This window comes from Heloderma suspectum, chromosome 4 (assembly GCF_057233095.1).
Source record: "Heloderma suspectum isolate Gila_16-S chromosome 4, 16-S_ref, whole genome shotgun sequence".
Taxonomy (NCBI): Eukaryota; Metazoa; Chordata; class Lepidosauria; order Squamata; family Helodermatidae; genus Heloderma; species Heloderma suspectum.
In genome coordinates this window covers 51,444,842-51,462,578 of record NC_139461.1, presented here as the reverse complement: position 1 = coordinate 51,462,578, position 17,737 = coordinate 51,444,842, and the positions used below count along the sequence as shown (strand labels likewise).

The 17,737-nt window shown below is 42.5% G+C and overlaps 1 protein-coding gene across 5 annotated transcripts in view; it reads right to left on the bottom strand.

The window, feature by feature from the left end:
* Positions 1-277: 277 nt before the first annotated feature.
* Positions 278-17,737, bottom strand: part of PAG1 (phosphoprotein membrane anchor with glycosphingolipid microdomains 1) — a 154,944-nt gene continuing 137,484 nt past the window's right edge. For all 5 annotated transcript variants that reach the window (XM_084848029.1, XM_084848031.1, XM_084848027.1 and 2 more), the window contains 4 exons: positions 17,598-17,694; positions 9,867-10,459; positions 4,231-4,290; positions 278-1,852 (listed from right to left, as the gene is read on the bottom strand). In XM_084848029.1, coding sequence (XP_084704155.1) covers positions 1,502-1,852; positions 4,231-4,290; positions 9,867-10,459; positions 17,598-17,694 — 1,101 coding nt within the window. In that variant the 3' untranslated portion in view covers positions 278-1,501. The remainder of the gene's footprint in view (positions 1,853-4,230; positions 4,291-9,866; positions 10,460-17,597; positions 17,695-17,737) is intronic.

Here is a 17,737-nt window from a genome sequence, read left to right as displayed (position 1 = left end):
TTCTGAAGGGGTTTCAGTGGCAGCAGCTACCCTGAAGTCAGCTCTAGCTTGAAACTGGGCTAGTGAGTATTAATGTTGCCCAGAGTGATTCTGACAAATATTTTAGGTCACTGAGAGCATTCCCTAAACCCATTAGGATTATTTTTCCTTGTGTGTGACTTAATTTTCACTTATGCTAACTTTCAACTGAAAGTTTACAGTCCATTTCAGATATCCTGCATACTTTGCTGCCATGTCCCAAGCTGGGCACTTCACCAAATAATTCAAACTCTATAGTACTTCTAAATCTTTTACTTACCATTTCATACAGAAAATATTTCTTAAACTTGCACTAAGTACCTGCCTGTGTTGGGAAGTGTACCTGATGCAAAATGTTGCAGCCTATTTGGACAGGTCATATAATGCAATAAGTATCCAAAGCAAAAGTGATGGGAGAAAGTGGGAAATTGATCCTAGCATACTATTACAGGGGATGACAAATGATTCTACAAGATCAATTAATGTATTGCGGGAAAAGATCACTTTTGAATGATAGTACCATTCTGTGGTCGACCGCAATACAGCAAGTAGGACTGCAAACCACTTCTAACCATATCTGCTACAGTCATCCAGAAACTGATTTGCAGATCTCACACAAATACCATCCTCCCATGCCTCAGTGGCTGTGTTTCTCTACTTTTGCAAAGCAAGCAAGACAAAAACCAAAGCATGAGATTAAGGTCAGGTTTGTGTGTTCCGTTGCAATGTCAGAAGTCCCCATAGCATCATTAAGCAGGTTATTGCAATTTAGCACTTTGCTTGTGTGCCTATAGGGACAATTCAATGCTTTCCAAATACCGTGACCGCATGGCATGGTGCATGTGTGAAAATATACTAAGAGAATTTACAACTTGTGAGTACAAATTAAAAGTGTATGAAACAGATGACAAAATAATGTTTTAAAGAGAACTGAAACATGGATTTTTAATGATTGTGTGTGTTTGTGTATCCCCCCCCCCCCCCCCGTATATCTATTGGCAAGTGACAAACATGGCATTCTTTACAAAATACTGGTTCTCTCTATGGAAATATTTTCAGTACCTTCAGTGTTGATTCTGATTGTAGGTGTGGTGACCATCACCTACAAGAGCAGGCAAATAACATCATACATCTCGGCAACACATGCAAATATTCTTTTTCTTTTTTTAAAAAAGAAGCAGCTTATTTCATCTTCCAGTCGGCCTCCCTCTGTTCTTCAAAAGGAGCAATAGCCCTTGTCCTGCTCCCTAGGGTGAGGTCACATATATAAAATGATTTGCATGTGTGAAGCAGCCATCAGATCAAACATCTCAGAGTGAGCTTTCATGTTACCTGACAGCACTTCAGACACAATGCATTTTTCAATGGAGACAAAGTCACATGTTCAGTTGTGAGGCAAGTGCACAAGTGATATGATATGGAGTGGATCCACCCTGGGTCTCCTGTCAATAAGTCCATTCCCAGAGCCTTGCAACTGATGGAGTTAAAGCCTGGTGATTTCCTTGTTTTGCTGCAAGTCCCCAATACTCTCATAGTCATTCTCTTGTGAGAGGACCATTTGGCTGTTGTTAGGCACAAAAACACTTCTGTCTTCCTCATGATTTACAGTCTGAATTGCTTCATAGTCTGGCTCTAACTCCCCATTTAGTCTGTTTGCTGACTGAGGCATGGTGGTAAGGTGTGGGGTATTTTCCAAGTCCTTCACACTGGCATAGAGGCCACTGCAAACAGATGGTGACTTCTGAGGTACAATTTCTGGAATACAGGTGTATGTAGATTCCAGGTCTCTGGTGGCCTGCCCTGGCTTATTTACAGAAGAGTACATTGCTGAAATCTAAAGGGGAGTAGGAAAAGGGGGGAAATAAGTACAAAAAACAGCAAATTGCTTCCTATTGTTTTATAATTCACTGAGTAATATTCTGCTGTACATAGGCCAGTTCAGATGTAACAAGTGGTTTATTGGACTGAAAATGAACACTGTGTCTATGCATTTTCTATATGGTTAGATATCCTGGGTTTTAGTGAGAGATTAAGGGCACAATCCCATGCATGTTTAGACAGAAAAAAATCTGTCTGGGGAATGCTGGAAGCTGTAGGACATTTTTTTGTCTAAACATGCATAGGATTGCACCCTAACCCACAGCTTATTAGTTCAGCTGTAACAGGTAACTGTGGTTTAACAAACCCTGGAAATTTTCCATTATCACCTATGAGAGAGGGAAAAAAGCAGAGACAAGCACACAGGGGAGGGGGACTTGTTCTCAGTACAATAAACACAGTGTATTGGACTGAGATCATAAAGCTTGAACCAGCCATTAGGGAAAACTACTGCTCTCCAAGGAACCCACAGCCCCTTTTAACAAAGAACTGGAATGATGTTAGACTTGTCATGTTGCTGAAACGAAATCCAGTGACAAGTGTGGTACATACATTGCAGCCAAATGGTTGGATCCAGATTTAGTCATATCTTGAGTAAATCAATGGAACTTGTAAGTCATGATTAGAGATGTGTAAAATCTCTTCCATCTGCATTTTGTGGATTTTCAGGAGCCTTTTGTTCTGTTGTCCACTCATCAACAGAATTGGATTTTTTTTTTGAGTTTCTGAATTTGCACAAATTTGCACTTGTGAAAATGCACAAATCCCCCCAGCAGATTTTTTACACTTTAGCCTATGACGAAAATGTGCATTTTGGGCCATTTTAAAAAATGTTGCGTATTTTTCGATTTCTAAATTTGTACAAAAATGGTCCACAAGTCCATGGAATCCTCCCAACTGGGGAAAAGGCGGTCTGCTGCAGAATCCACAGATTGGATTCATAAAAATCCAAACTCATTTGATTCCATTGTGGATTTCTCCAACATCCCTAGTCATGATTAACAAGTCCCATTAATTTCAATGAGTCTTCTCTTCATATGACTAAATCTGGATCCAGCCCACTGAATGTGAGACATCCTACATCATGATGGCCATCCCATGGTAAACCTTACAATTCATGACAGGAATCATGGTGCTATTTTGGGCAGCATTCTTGTGGAGAGCAAAGCATACAGTCCAGCTCTAAACCAGAATCAAATGGCTCAGGGAAGCCCTGGTGGAAAGCATATATATGGAATGTGCTCCTTCACCCAAACCCCAGGCCTCAAAGGTTTCATTGCATTTCAGATTTATTTTACGTGTGCTTCATTTGCTTGGCAAAGGAAAAATGCAGTTATAAGGCTATCAATATTTTAAAGCAGAATTCCTGAAGACAGTGGGCTCTAAAATCAATCGAACTAATGGGGTTTGCTCCCTTGTGCAAGCAGAACTGACTCATGTTCACACAATGAAGGGGTTTGCTGATTCTCTCCCACCATCCCCAGACACAGCTGCAACTGTTCTCACCAGGTTGCACACCATCCCTGAAGGCCCTCTGAGCCACAGGAGAGGTTTGTTCGTGGGGCTTATTATATTTATGTATGTATGTATGTATTTATGTAATTAATTTCTATACCGCCCAATAGCCAAAGCTCTCTGGGCTGTTCACAAAAATTAAAACTAAATGGCACACAATAAAACAATATAAAATATATAGAACATTAAAACCACAATATAACAATACAACCACAATAAAACCTAGCAGCAGTGCTATCTGTATTTAAAATACAGATTTAAAACAGCAAAGCTAAAAGTCTAGAAAGCTAAAATGCTAAAATTCCTGGGAAAATAAAAAGGTCTTCACCTGGCGCCGAAAGGAATACAATGTAGTTGCCAGGCGAACCTCACTAGGGAGCTCATTCCACAGCCGGGGTGCCACAGCAGAAACAGCCCTCCTCCTAGTAGCCACCTGCCTCACTTCCTTTGGCAGGGGCTCACAGAGAAGGGCTGTTGAGGATGATCTTAAGGTCCGGGCAGGCTTGAAAAGTTGCAGTGAAAGGACTGGGTGGGTGGGAACCAAGCAGAATTACATGTGCAGTTCTTTGGAGCTATGGCTTCCATATCAATGCTGTCACTTCTCAAATGGACAAGACATGAGCTCCAAGTAGCAACAGAAAATGTTCCATTTTAAAATGCAGAAAACATTAGGGTGTCAAGACTGACAAATGCATCCAGTAAAAAAAAATAAGGCTTTGTGTCTTGGGGCCTCCTTTTCTCTAGAGATTTACTCACCATTCTTATGCTTATTTATTGCTGTAAAAAGAATTATTACACTTCATGCAAGGCAAAACTCACCTCATCTTCTGTAAGAGATGGGTCGTCTTCTCGAGATTTGTAAGACAGCGAACTAAGCCTCTGAAAAAGACAGGAAAACAAGCCTTTTTAACAGGTAACAGTGATGGGCACCCTTCCCCTAAGGATCAATATATATTAAATGGTCATTTGCACACCCATCCATTTCTACATTAGCTAAAACACATACTGCAGTTTCGAAAATAAACAACCTTGAGTTAAGTAGAGCTTTGAGGTATGACAGGAGCTTTGTTATGAGTGGCATAATGATGGGTGAAATGATCCAATAACAGCATGGACTCCAGTTCTATTGAAACTCTGAGCTTTTACTAGAAGAACTAGACGCCACTCTGCACCAGTGGAAGCAGTGGAGCTGTGGAACCGATTCCAGGTACTTGAGAATGAGACTGGAGGACAGCCTGCAGAGGAAGAATCAAAGGGAAACCTACATGAGAGTGAGCAAGAGGCTGAAGGTCAGTCAAACAGAGGCGATGAAACCCAGGCCTACAACAAGAAGAAGAGAAGAGTGGTAGTAATGGGAAACTCCTTGCTGCGTGGGATCGAGACCCAAGTATGTCGCAAAGACGCTAGGTATGTTGTCTCCCGGGAGGACGGATTAGAGACATGACTGAAAGGTTGCCTGCACTCATAAAGCCCACTGACAGACAGCCCTTTCTTCTCATCCATGTGGGAACAAATGATACCGCCAAGTGGAGCTACAAAGAAATCACGTCAGACTTTGAAGCTTTGGGATGGAAACTCAAGAACTTTGGGGCCCAGATAGTTTTCTCATCCATCCTTCCAGTAGTTAGAAGAGGGATAGAAAGGGAATGAAAAATACTCCGGGTGAATGACTGGCTATGAAGGTGGTGCCGACGAGAGAGATTTGGATTCTGGGACCACGGGCTATACTTCTTGGAAGATGGGCTGTTGGCAAGGAACGGGTTGCACTTCACAAAGGATGGGAAGAATGTGTTTGGCCCAGCATGAAGAACTTCATCAGGAGGGCTTTAAACTGAATCCTACGGGGAAGGGAGATGTAAAGTTGGGAGTAACAATGGACGCAGGCTCATGTACTGCAACGGAGAGAACAGCTCTAATAGCGCCCAATAATAGTCTTCAGACACATGTAGGAAGAAAGCCAGATTATGAAGCACATGGTCTTCGATGTCTATATAATAATGCCCAGAGTATGGGAAACAAACAGGCCACTCCCTGGGCCTGGCCGGCTGCTCTGCAGAGCTGCGACGGAGCACAGCCGGCCGTCCAGGATTCCGGAGGGGAGGACCGGATTGCCTCCCCCCCCGTCGAGGATTCTGGGGGGAGGGACGGAACGCCTCCCCCTCCCCATGAACAGAATCCATGAAAGGGTAAGTGACTTTCGTACATCCCTATCAGGAAGGCTTTAAACTGAATCCTACGGGGAAGAGAGATGTAAAATTGGGGGTAACAATGGACGTAGGCTCATGCACTGCAACAGAGAGAACAGCTCTAATAGCACCCAATAATAGTCTTCAGAAACATGTAGGAAGAAAGCCAGACTATGAAGCACATGGTCTTCGATGCCTATATACTAATGCCCAGAGTATGGGAAACAAACAGAATGAACTTGAACTCTTAATACAAGAGGGAAATTATGACTTGATAGGTATAACTGAGACTTGGTGGGATGACTCTCATAACTGCAATACAGCAATTGAAGGATGTAACTTGTTCAAAAAGAACAGGAGGAACAGAAAGGGAGGTGGGGTTGCAGTGTATGTGAAAAATACATATCTCTGCATAGAAAAACAGGAGGATGAGCTTGGTAGCCTCATCGAGAGCATCTGGATCAAAATAAATGGAGCAAAGAATAAAAGGAACCTGGTGGTCAGAGTCTACTACCAGCCACCCAATCAAGGAGAAGACGAGGATGAAACTTTTGAAAAGCAAATAGTCAATGTTTTAAGGAAGCATGATGTAGTAGTAATGGGGGACTTCAATTTCCCCGATATTTGTTGGGAGACAAATTCTGCAAAACATGGCCCCTCCAGGAAATTCCTGACTTGTGTGGCGGATAACTTCCTCCTCCAGAAAGTAGAGGAAGGAACTAGAGGATCGGCTATCTTTGACTTGATCCTAACCAACAGAGATGGCTTAGTGGATAAAGTAAAAGTTACAGGAACTCTGGGGGAAAGCGACCATGTTGTACTTCAGTTCTTGGTTCTAAGGGAAGCAAAAGCCGAATATAGTCAAACGCGTGCCCTGGATTTTAGGAAAGCTGATTTTAATAAACTCAGAACAATGATCAGGAAGGTCCCATGGCAAGCGACTCTAACGAGAAAAGGAGTCTAAGATGGGTGGGAGCTTTTAAAAAAGGAAATTCTCAAGGCACAATCACAAACAATTCGAGCAATTCAACAATGGAACCAATTCCCTAGGGAGGTAGCGGGCTCTCCCACACTGGAGGCATTCAAGACGAGGCTGGACAGCCATCTGTCAGGGATGCTCTGACTTGGATTCCTGCATTGATCAGGGGGTTGGACTCGATGGCCTTGTAGGCCCCTTCCAACCCTACCATTCTATGATTCTATGGTTCAGTTAAAAGCCTGGGATAATGGGATGAAGTTAACATGGGAGGGTTAGACTCTGGGCTTCATCACACAGAGCTTTTGTCCTGCGATTGAGATTGCGCCTTCACGGAAGTTTGAGGACTCTTTATATGATGCCGTGACCCTCCTGCACTAAATGCCCTTTATTCCGTGTTTAAATAGTTTGCAGATAATGAGGTATCAAATTATCCTGTTGTGTTCCGCTTTTCTCCGTGAAAAGACTTAAAGCGGCAAGAAAAGGAGCATTTAAAATTCTGCATTTAAAATGGAAGCAGAAAGTCCCGTTTTAAATGCAGGATTTTAGGTTAGTGTGGAGATGCCCTTTGACGAGCAATATGTAATTATTCAAAATGGAGTGGATGTTTTCTATTCTGAAAAGGAAAGCAAGTGAATCCAAAGGCTTTTCTACACAAGCAAAGGGTCTTCCAAGCATGCGTGTGCATCACTCTTTGTACATCGGAGTGGGATTGTTTGTGGGGCGTTACTATTAGAGAATCTTTTGGGCTGCCTATGTGGGGATGGATAGGGAGAAGTACTGGATCTTGCCCTTAGTTTTCTACATGAATCCAATATAGGAAAAGTAGAATTCATGATGTCGTTTGTAAAAAGAACTCTTACCATCTTTAATATTTTAGGAAGACACATTGTCAATTTATTAGGCATAGTATAAATCAGGGGAGAGCAATATCCAGCCCATGAGCCACATGCTGCCCCCTGCCCCCCATTGTGGCCACTTCCACCCCTCCGCCCCCCATTCTTTTTAAATAGAAAAAATGTTGTTTTCTTTTAAAAAAAAGGACCCATATTGGTTACAAAGCTAAATTTGGCCCTTTTGGTCTTCCATAGTCACTACAGAGGGCCAAAGGGGCTACATTTAGCCTCAAAACAAACTAAATTCAACCACTCTAGTGTTCTGTAGCACTAAGGAGCAGTTTACTACCAAATTTTGGCAGAAAAGTGGCTATTTCAACGCTTTTCGGGGTGCCCCCAAACCTCCAGATGTTGCCCATCAGTAGTATAAACCATATTTCTCCTGCTATGTCAGAGAAATTGCCAAAAATCCCTTCTGTGTGGTTTGTGCAAATAAATACGTTAGCTGTACTTTTAGATCTTCAACTCAAGAGAGATATGGTGTCAGGAAGCATAAAAACTGGGAATATATTGCAGTAGTTCTGCCTAGAAGAATTAATCAAGAAGTGACACCCAAAGTCCCAAAAGAGTTGGGGAAAGGTGTTTGTCTAATCAACATGTATTCAGAGAAGAAAAGTGCTTCTGAAATGCACTACACAGAACTTGATCCTTCTAGTATGCACTGTATAAAGTTTAGATCTGTCCTGTCCTTGAAAAATACTGCCACAGCACAGTTTTTTAAAAACCTAATTGACTGAATGTATAAATATTATCATTTTGAGCGCAGTGCTATGGAAGATCACTGGGTGACTTTGGGCCAGTCACTGACTCTCAGGCTACCCTACCGCACAGGGTTGTTGTGAGGATGAAAATATCGAGGAGGAGGACCACGTAAACCGCCTTGGCTTTGTTGGAAATTATTAATGATAATAATGATGATATTCACTTGTTTCTATTCTAATTTTTCATGTTAGCTTTCTGTAGTAATGTATGACTACTACTATGTCTATTAAATATAATGCATTATTATTATTAGCCATATTTATATACCACTTCTCACTGAACAAATCCTGAAGCAGTTTACAACGGAATATAAAACACACACACACACACACCAGTATTATATTAGAGATTGGTTCAAAGATATCTCACAGCTGGGGAAAAGCCAAAGTAAACAGATACGATTTCAGTAAACACCTGATTGAAAATATTTGTATCCTGCCTTTCCTCCACAGAGCCGAAGAAGGCTAACAATAATAAAATTAAACAATTACAATGGAACACAAAAACAAAGTCCAGCAGAGTAAATGGAAAATACAAGCAGCAATTAGAAGCAGCCTGATCAGACAGTCTTTGGCTGTTTACAGTACGGTCGCAGTCCTGAACCCACTTACCTGGGAGTAAGCCCCATTGAACTCAAAGGGACTTACTTCTGAGTAAGCATGTATATGATTGCACTGTGCAAGACCCTTTAAAAAGCCAGTCATGGCCAGAAAGATGTCCTAAAATGGACAATACTCTACCCATTAAAACAATTAATGGACATCAATTATTATAATTGTAAAGCACTATGCTCTGGACCAGATTTCTGGAGTTGTGGGGATGAGTGGCTCCCTAATATGCTGCCTTAAGATGTTCAAAATACTTTTTTGAACATCTTAAACATTAAGACCTAAAGGAAGACAATCTGATAGGTTCCGTCCTAGAACAGACCCATTCGGAGCATTATAATCCATCTATTTAATCTAAACTGGCGATTCAATTGCACTGAATAAAATTTAGGATAAAATCTGGCTTAAACTTTAATCAGATCTCAGTTAAATCAGGAATTTGGAAGCCAGGAATTTTGTTGTCTCCTGCTTTTTCTGTTTTCACTGATGGCAATCTGAGTTGCTTCTGCTTTCAATCTAGACTATCTGGAATGATTTTAAAACAAGAGATAGACTAATTAATAACCAGTTGGCAAGTAATGTGTCTGCCTGTACAGACACTGAAGAAAAATAATCATTCATGCAAATGTCTGCAAACATTTTAGGAATCATTAATTTTAATATTCTTGAAACAGCCACAAAATGCATACAATTCCTTGTCCTTACTAGCTATTAAAGCACTATCTCACACTTACGTACATGTGCATGCATGTGTGTGTCTGTGTGTACACACAAACACCACACACAAACTGAAACAAATGTTACAGTAAATGTCAGTAAGTTGATAAATGTTCCTGTTCTTAAGATTTTAGGTCAGCAGAAAATACCCGAAAACTCCTACTGCCTTTTGTAAATTAATTAATGTCACCTTTATTTCCATCCTTTACTGGTAAAGGATAGCATTCGCCAGAGCTTACATGAAAACATTGGGAACAACACTCAAAGAATGATGTACTCTTCCTTAATGATTAGGCAACACAAATTGTACCTTGTCAGGTTCACTAGGCCCTTCTGTCACCTCTTCCTCCTCTTTGGCTCCTTTCTCCTGTACATTCTCATTTTCATCAAGGAGTTTCACTGGTACTGGAGGCGGGGCTTCATCTTCCACATCTGGAGTGTTGCTAAGAGGACTCTCTGAATTAGCACTCTGGCGGCTTTTTTTATTTCTGTCAACTGAGGCATACTCAGCTGATTCAATCTTGCTCTCAAGAACATGATCTAGACTTCCGTTAACCATCACTGAAGCTTTTGGTTTGCTCTTCTCTGTGTTGCCTGCTTCTCCCAGCTCCTTAATTTCCTTCACAGTTTCATACAAGCAGTCTTCAACTATATTTTCTTGAGAGGAGCTGTCTTTCAACACTTCATAGGGCCCTTCCATTCCCAGCCCCTGATCACTTTCTGTATTTCTTGTAGAGAGAGTAGTTTCTATGGCATTGTTTGGGGGAATTCTGGGTAGCTCCCGGCTTTGATGACATTTTAATGACCTTCCCAGACTGTCTTGTTGATCCAGTAGATCTGTAACAGAGGTTTGTACTTCTTCATAAGGCTGGATGCAAGCAGTTGTGCTGTCTTCTGAAAGAACTAGGAGAAAAATACATGAATGCACAGCATAAGCAGTTAACTATAACTCCAGGACCACGTGACATAGACCTGGTTCACATGTAATGATAGCTCATGGTTTAAACAACAATCATGGGTTGTCACACATGAGTGGGAAAGAGCAGGCACCCTGTCTCCATATGCCCACCACTTCTGGTTTTAATCAACAACCTACAATCAACCCACTCATAGGTTGCTGAGTAGGGATGTTGGACAAATCCGCCACGGACTCCAGTGAGGCCGGATTCCAAAGATTCCAAATTCCAAAGATTCCAAATCCTCCACGGACTCCGGGTGGCCGGATTCCAAAGAATCTGGCCACCCGGAGTCCGTGGCGGAACAGACTACCCCCCCCCCACCGCCACCCCCGAAATCCCTCTGGGATGGGCCTACCTGGTGGTGGATGTGGCAGCGGCAGATGCAGCGGTGGCTCCGGGTCGTCTTCAGGCCGCTGCTGGGCTGCTGCGGCTGCAAATGGCGGCCGTCATAATGGCCGCCATTTGCATGCCTGCATTAGGCCGTGATAGGCTACGTAAATACTTATGTAGCCTATCACGGCAAAAGGCAGGGACGCAAATGGCGGCCGCTACGACAGCCGCCATTTGCGGCCGCAGCAGCCCAGCAGCGGCCAGAAATCCAGCTGCGGCCGGCCCTGGCCAGTGGCTCTGCAGCCTTGGAGCGGAGCCGGCTGGGGAGAATTCCAGGGGGAGGGACAGATCGCCTCCCCCCATACCGCGGATCCCCGGAACGGAAGAAGGTAAGGGATTCGTACATCCCTATTGCTGAGTGTGACATGTGAACTGGGAGTGCTGGGTTGTTTAGGGGTTAAACCCAGTGGTTGATCCATGGTTTGTTGTTGGGTTAACCGCTGGGTTATTAAGCCCCTAAACAACACAGCACTCCAGGTTTACATGCCACGTCCAACAACCTATGAACAGGCTAATCGTAGGTTGTTGATTGAAAGAGGAAGTGGCTGGTGTACTGCAGGCAGCACAGCCACTCTTGCTGACTCATCCCTGCCAGCCCATGGGTTATTTAACCCATGGATTGCTGTTACTTACGAACTGGCCCACTGCCTATCATATGAGCATAATGGATTGTATCCATTGTTAATCCCACTTAGAATAGACCCACTGAAATGAATGGGACTTATTAGACTAACACTGTATACAACCCACTAACTTTTATCTATTGCAAAAACAATAAATGCCACACCTGGGGAAAAAAGATATCCTGTGGGAAGAGACTTATGTAATATGGTTCCCAGGTAGACTGGATTATCTATGTTTGCCCTGCAACATCTTTCAGCCTGCCATTTAAAGTAAGTCAGGATAAAATTAACAGATACATAGAATCCTCTCCTAATTTTACTTCTAGATCACCCACAACAGAGCCCCTTTAACAGGGATTGTATTGAGAAAGTTTGATCTCTTTGAAGCGTGTATTAGATAATATCTTGATTAACTAAAGGTGGTGATTTTCTCATCAAAAAGAAGTCTCCTAGAAAGAGAGGAGGCAAGACTGAAGGAACACCCCTTCCTAGACATTTTAATCGTCCTCAGACGTTCCTATTTAAACACAGCATCACTTGGCAAGAAGTGTGCATAACATTGTCAAAAGACAATGGTTAATTACCTACACAATGGAATCTTTGTCTTCAGATATTATAGAATTTCAAAGTTATTGTGACTTGTATACAACTATCATGACCGTGTAAGCCATCCTAATGCAATTAACTCTGTTTACAACTTGTACAGGTGTTCATTTTTCAGAAGCGATGATAAAAGCTTTCCACATCTCACTACCCCCAGTTGGTAGAGACAGAAGCAATTCTCCTAAGATTTTAATTAATAAGTTTGGGAGGGGTTTTTTTGTTTTGTTTTTTGCACTTTCTGGTTTTACCTCATTTTTTAGCTGTTTGGACTTCACTGTTTTGTTTTGTTTTTAACTGCATTGCTTTGTGAATCATCTTAGCAATTTTGGCTGGGAGGCAGCCTAAAAATATTTTAAATAAATATGAAGTGTGATAGAGTGTTAAGGACAGCACATCCTTTGAAATGAATATAAAATAAAATTAAGGAAGTTATCTAAATGCTACAGGAGTGGAAACAGTCTTAGATGAGATTGTTGCCTTTTTTTTCCTTTTAAAGGGCAATAGGAATTAGGGCTGTGCACCACCACATTGCGAAGTCCAAATAACGAGGCGAAGAGAGCTGTTTTGGAGCAAAAGCCTCGTGATACGAGGTGGTTCAGAGCAGTACCGAGGTGCCCCGGGGCAAAGCGCGTGCCCCACGAAGCGCCTCCTCCGCCTCATATATTCGGAGCTCTACTGAATGCCTCAGCAGTCCAGACAAATGTATCAACTTCTCAACACTCATGTGGAGGGGGAGGAGGGAGGGAGGGAGGGAGAAGGCAAGTGGACGCGGGGAGGCAGGAAGGCGAGTGCAGGAGGAGGAGGGAGTGTGCTTTGGCGAATAGGAACCCTCAGCCAGAACTGATGCTAGCAGTCTCCAATCAGAGAGAGCATTGAAGGAAGGGGGTGTATACTTCAGCAAAAGGCTGCGTTCAGTCATTGCGCTGGCTGTGTCTTTGGGAGAGAGGGCTGGTGTGGGTAGATGATAGTTTGGGCATGTGTGCGCACGTGCATTCCTAGGAGTTGTTCCTTCAGTTTATTCAATTTTGATTGCCATTAGGCTTTCCTCAGAATTTAAATTAAAAGGAAACAGCTTGGTTGTACCGGGAGCGTTCCCTTCTCTCGCTCCTTGATTGTCCATCCTCATTGGGACAGTGTCTTTTGCAGCACCTCTTCCAGCCGCTTTCTCCTATATCTTTGTACCTCCAACTCATTTGTTATTTGTATTTGATTAGATTCTATCTCTCCTTCCCATATTTTTTCAAACTAACATAGCTTTTCCTTGCAAACTGCTGCCATGGTCCCCCTCCCCCACCATTCCTGTGTTTGTTTATCTTGATTTCAGACTCTGGAAAAGGCTGCGTTTGTTGTGTAATGTCGAGCCTTACTTCTGCTTTCTCGGTACTATTTTCTCGTCGTTTTTGTCAGTCAACTGTGTCCCTGTTAGATCTTTACAAACCTACTCTTATTTAGAATTTAAAAAACAACAACATTGACTTCTGGGCAAGTTCCCCCCACCTTTTAAGTCATATTCAAGCATTCAGCTTTTTCTTTCTTTCTAAATCTTTAAAGAAAGACATATTATAGCAGCCTAGGTGTGTAGTATTTGTCCCCCCACCCCCGTGCTGAAGTGAACCGTCCATGTCTTCTCTGTGTTGATCCTCCCAAAACAGAAATTAAAAAAGGGTGGGTTTTTAAAAAAAAAATTAGGGTTTGATTTGGCTATTATTTAATTGCCTGTGCTATCGCTCTGTATTTCTTGAAGTTATCCAGCCTTCTATAAAAGAACATGAAATATAAAACAATAAATTAAAGACACTCATCATTTGCTTAGGTAGCTCTGCTTTTCTTTAGCTCTCGTGTGTCTGTGTCCATGTATGTGTGTGTGCTAGGTTGTAGTTCCACCAACACTATATATCCAAATTTCAAGGCAGTGTTAAAAAAGCATGAGACACATAGTATTTATATTAATTACCTTCTTATTCCAAGAACAGTCCACTGCGTGGCAAAGCAATGCAGTGCAATATGAGGCATCTTCGGGGTGTTGGCAGGGGCAGAGGTGGGGAGAAGTTACAGCTCTTTGCTTTGGGAGTTTTCCTGGAAAACCTCAGATTTCACCTGCACCTTGCACACAAGCCACTAGGCCAAAGTGCCTGGAATTTGGCAAGTGGGATGCCCCTGAGGGGGGCTGGGAGAAGCCCAGGTTTCACACACATCCATGGAAACAGGGAGAAGTTACAGCTCTTTGCTTTGAGAGTTTCTGTGGAAAACATCAGATTTAAACTCCGCTTAGCACAAAAACCCCTAGTCTAAACTGTCTGAAATTTTGCAGGTGGCCTCCTCTCCAGGGGTCTGAAGAGGTCCCCAAATTTCATGCCTGTATCATAAAAACTAAAAAAGGTATGACCATTTGTGTTTTCCCATGCAAGTCAATGGGAAGACGCCCAAAACGCGCCACCCAGATTTCCGAATCTTGCTTCGGATTTGGATCTGAGAAGATCGGAAGGGGTCCAAATTGGTCCGAGGCAGACCAGGGTTGCTTTGGATGATCCGAAGCGGCATCTGAAGTGGATTGGGGGGTCCGTGCACAGCCCTAAAATGGACTTGCGAGTACAGCACAGGTCTACAGATACTAAACAATAGCATTAAAGCAAAGTAAATCTTAAAAAATGAAGGATGCATGGTCAGAAAGTGGGGTGGGAACTGTCTCTGTCACTGACTCTGCCTAATACATGCCCATGACAGACACACAAACATGTTATCCAGATCAGTCCCCTTCACACATGTAGGGTGCAATTCTATGCATGTTTAGACAGAAAAAAGTCCTACAACTCCCAGCATTCCCCAGGCATCCATGCTGGCTGGGGAATGCTGGGAGTTGTAGGCCTTTTTTCTTTCTAAACATGCATAGGTTTGCACCGTTATAGGGCTCCCTGACTCAGATGTCCACACTCAACACATAGACATCAGGCAGGGAGCTCAATTCACTCAGGATCTCCCTTTGCCAGAGATTTTCAACAACATGTAAGTGGTTCCCAGAAATGTTAGTGCAAGCAGAGGAGTGGACAACCTGGAAGTAAAGAGTTAGAGATGTGCTGTTATCCCTCAAAAACCAAACTCTTGACAAGCCTTATGCATGATACTGTCTGCCAGCTGTTCCTTTCTTTTCCTTTAAGCTATTCTGTGTTTTTAAAATGTAACAAATAGAGGGAGTTCAATAATCAACTTGCATGATCAAACAAGCCACCGTGGCTTAAATAAGCCACCGTGGCTTAAATCCCTATGGCATATTTTACCCCTACAACAGGCCATAGGTTATTTGAGGGTTGTTCCCTCCCTAAAGAAGCTATGCCGCCTGGGTTCAGACAAACAACAAGCCTTGTCCAGGCGGGTAATTAGGGAAATGGTACCCATCATATGGCAGGGGTTAAAACAAGCCACCGTGATTTATTTCAGCCACAGTGGCTTGTTTTGATCATGTGATCTGGATCAATGTGTCAACCTGTGGAAGACACAGGCCTGGCTTGCACGATGGCAGCCAGGAAAATAAACCATAACAATAAATAATTTCCCTAATTATCGTTGCTGGTGCAACTTGCCATGTTGTCTGAACCTGGGCAGCGAGGCTTGTTGGGGGTGGGGGGCAGCAACCTTCAAATAACCCAACAACAGCCCATGGGTTATTTGAGGGTTGCGGCCCTCTCAAACAAGCCATGCTGACTGGGTCTGGATGACACAGCAAGTCACGCCAGCAAGGGTAATTAGGGAAATCCAGCTGGCATGCCCAGCAGGGTTAACAAACCACTGTGGCTTGTTAACAACACTGTAATCATGCAAACTGGGCCACTGAATGCGAAGGTTTATTTTAATTTTTAGAATGTAAAAGTTTTCAGCACTTTTTAAAAGAGTCATTTCAAATGTTTAGCCAAGCAGGAAGACTCATTCACTTTTTAATTACCTTCACAATGGTTGAATTGAGTCATTAAGGACTTTTATAGATATCCATTTTACCAAGAATATAAATGTGTTCATTTTACCTCAGGACAGTACTGCACATTATGATTTAGTGGTGTCATTCAGGCACCAAAATGAAAGAGCATTTTGTGTAAACAGAAACATTTCTTATCTTAAAATGTATGCAATAAAGTACGAATTTTAGAAAAGCATTTGATACATTATTGCGACTACCGCTGAATGCGTACAGGTTACGCGCAAAAATACTTGTCACCATGAACATTTTTTTCCATCCAATTTCCATAATTCTTATTAACAAATTTTCTCCTTTCTTTTTAAACACTGGGGGTGCTTCCAGATGAGGTTTTTAATGTGTGATTAACTTGCCTCATTCATGGCATTTTATTCGGGGGGATCCAGATGATGTCATCATCCACTTGTTATTCTCCTATGTTTTCCCACTGCTTCATCCATCTTTTTTGTTAACATGGAAAAATGGTTAAGGTTTCGTTAACACGGAAAAACCTATACAATCTAAGAAAAGATTGTATAGGTGCAGTTAGCAATTAGACCCCTGCATCTGGAAGCACCCTGGGTTAGATCCAGACTTAGTCATGTTTGGAGCAGTCCCTTTGTAACCAATGAGACAAGTTAGGGTCACAGCTTAGTGGTAGAATGCATGTTTTGCATGCAGGTCTGTTTCAATCCCTAGCATCTGTAGGTAGGGTTGGGAAAAACCTGTGTCTGAAACCCTGGAGAAGTGTACACTTTGCCATGAAGTGTGGACAAAACTGCAGTGTAGACAATACTAAACAAAGGGGTGGGAACACAGGACGCAGCCTTTTCTGCTGCAGCACCTCAACTGTGGAACACCCTTTCAAGGGATGTTAGATTGGCTCCATCTCTGCTCAGTTTCAGGACAGCAGTGTTTTTCATATTGTTTAAAGTTTGGTTTTAATGTTTTGTTTTTGTATACTGCCTGGGGGCTCTCAGCCCTATTTAGGCATTATTAAACTGAGTAGACTAAACATGTGAGAAGAGGGAGCGCATTAGCCCCAAATCATCTTTGTGTGTTTCTGTCACCCTGTACTCATGGAGGATGACGTTCTGAAGAAGAGAATCTGTGGAGGCATTTCTGTATCTATGGAAGCTTTCCACATGATTTTGAACACTGATTTTCCTGCACACTTCCTCTCCTTGCATGTTTAGCCTACTCAGTTTAATAACATGTGAACAGAGTTCTTGTAAGGGCCAAAAGGTGTTTTATAAATATACAAATAAACAACAACTCTGTATTGAACCTATTTACTTATTTATTTTTACAAATATATCTGCAATTCTCTCTTGGCTAATTCACACGACTTGATCAATGCAGCATGAAGTGGTAACCAATGGACCACCCCAGATTGAACAACACAGATAGAACTTTCACGGCATGTCACGTTGTCTCAAACACAAGATGGTGTCGGTTCACAGGTTCAGCTGCGAGTCATCAAGTCCTGAGAGATCACATGATGAGAAAGCAAGTCTTACCATCACCATTACTGAGTCCACCATTTTGTTCACTGCTGGCAAGTGGATCCGTAGTCAGACTTGTGACAGAGTGACTAAATGCCTCCTTATCTGAAGGCTGAAAAACAAAATGTGCGGATTAACGTATCATTTGAACAGGC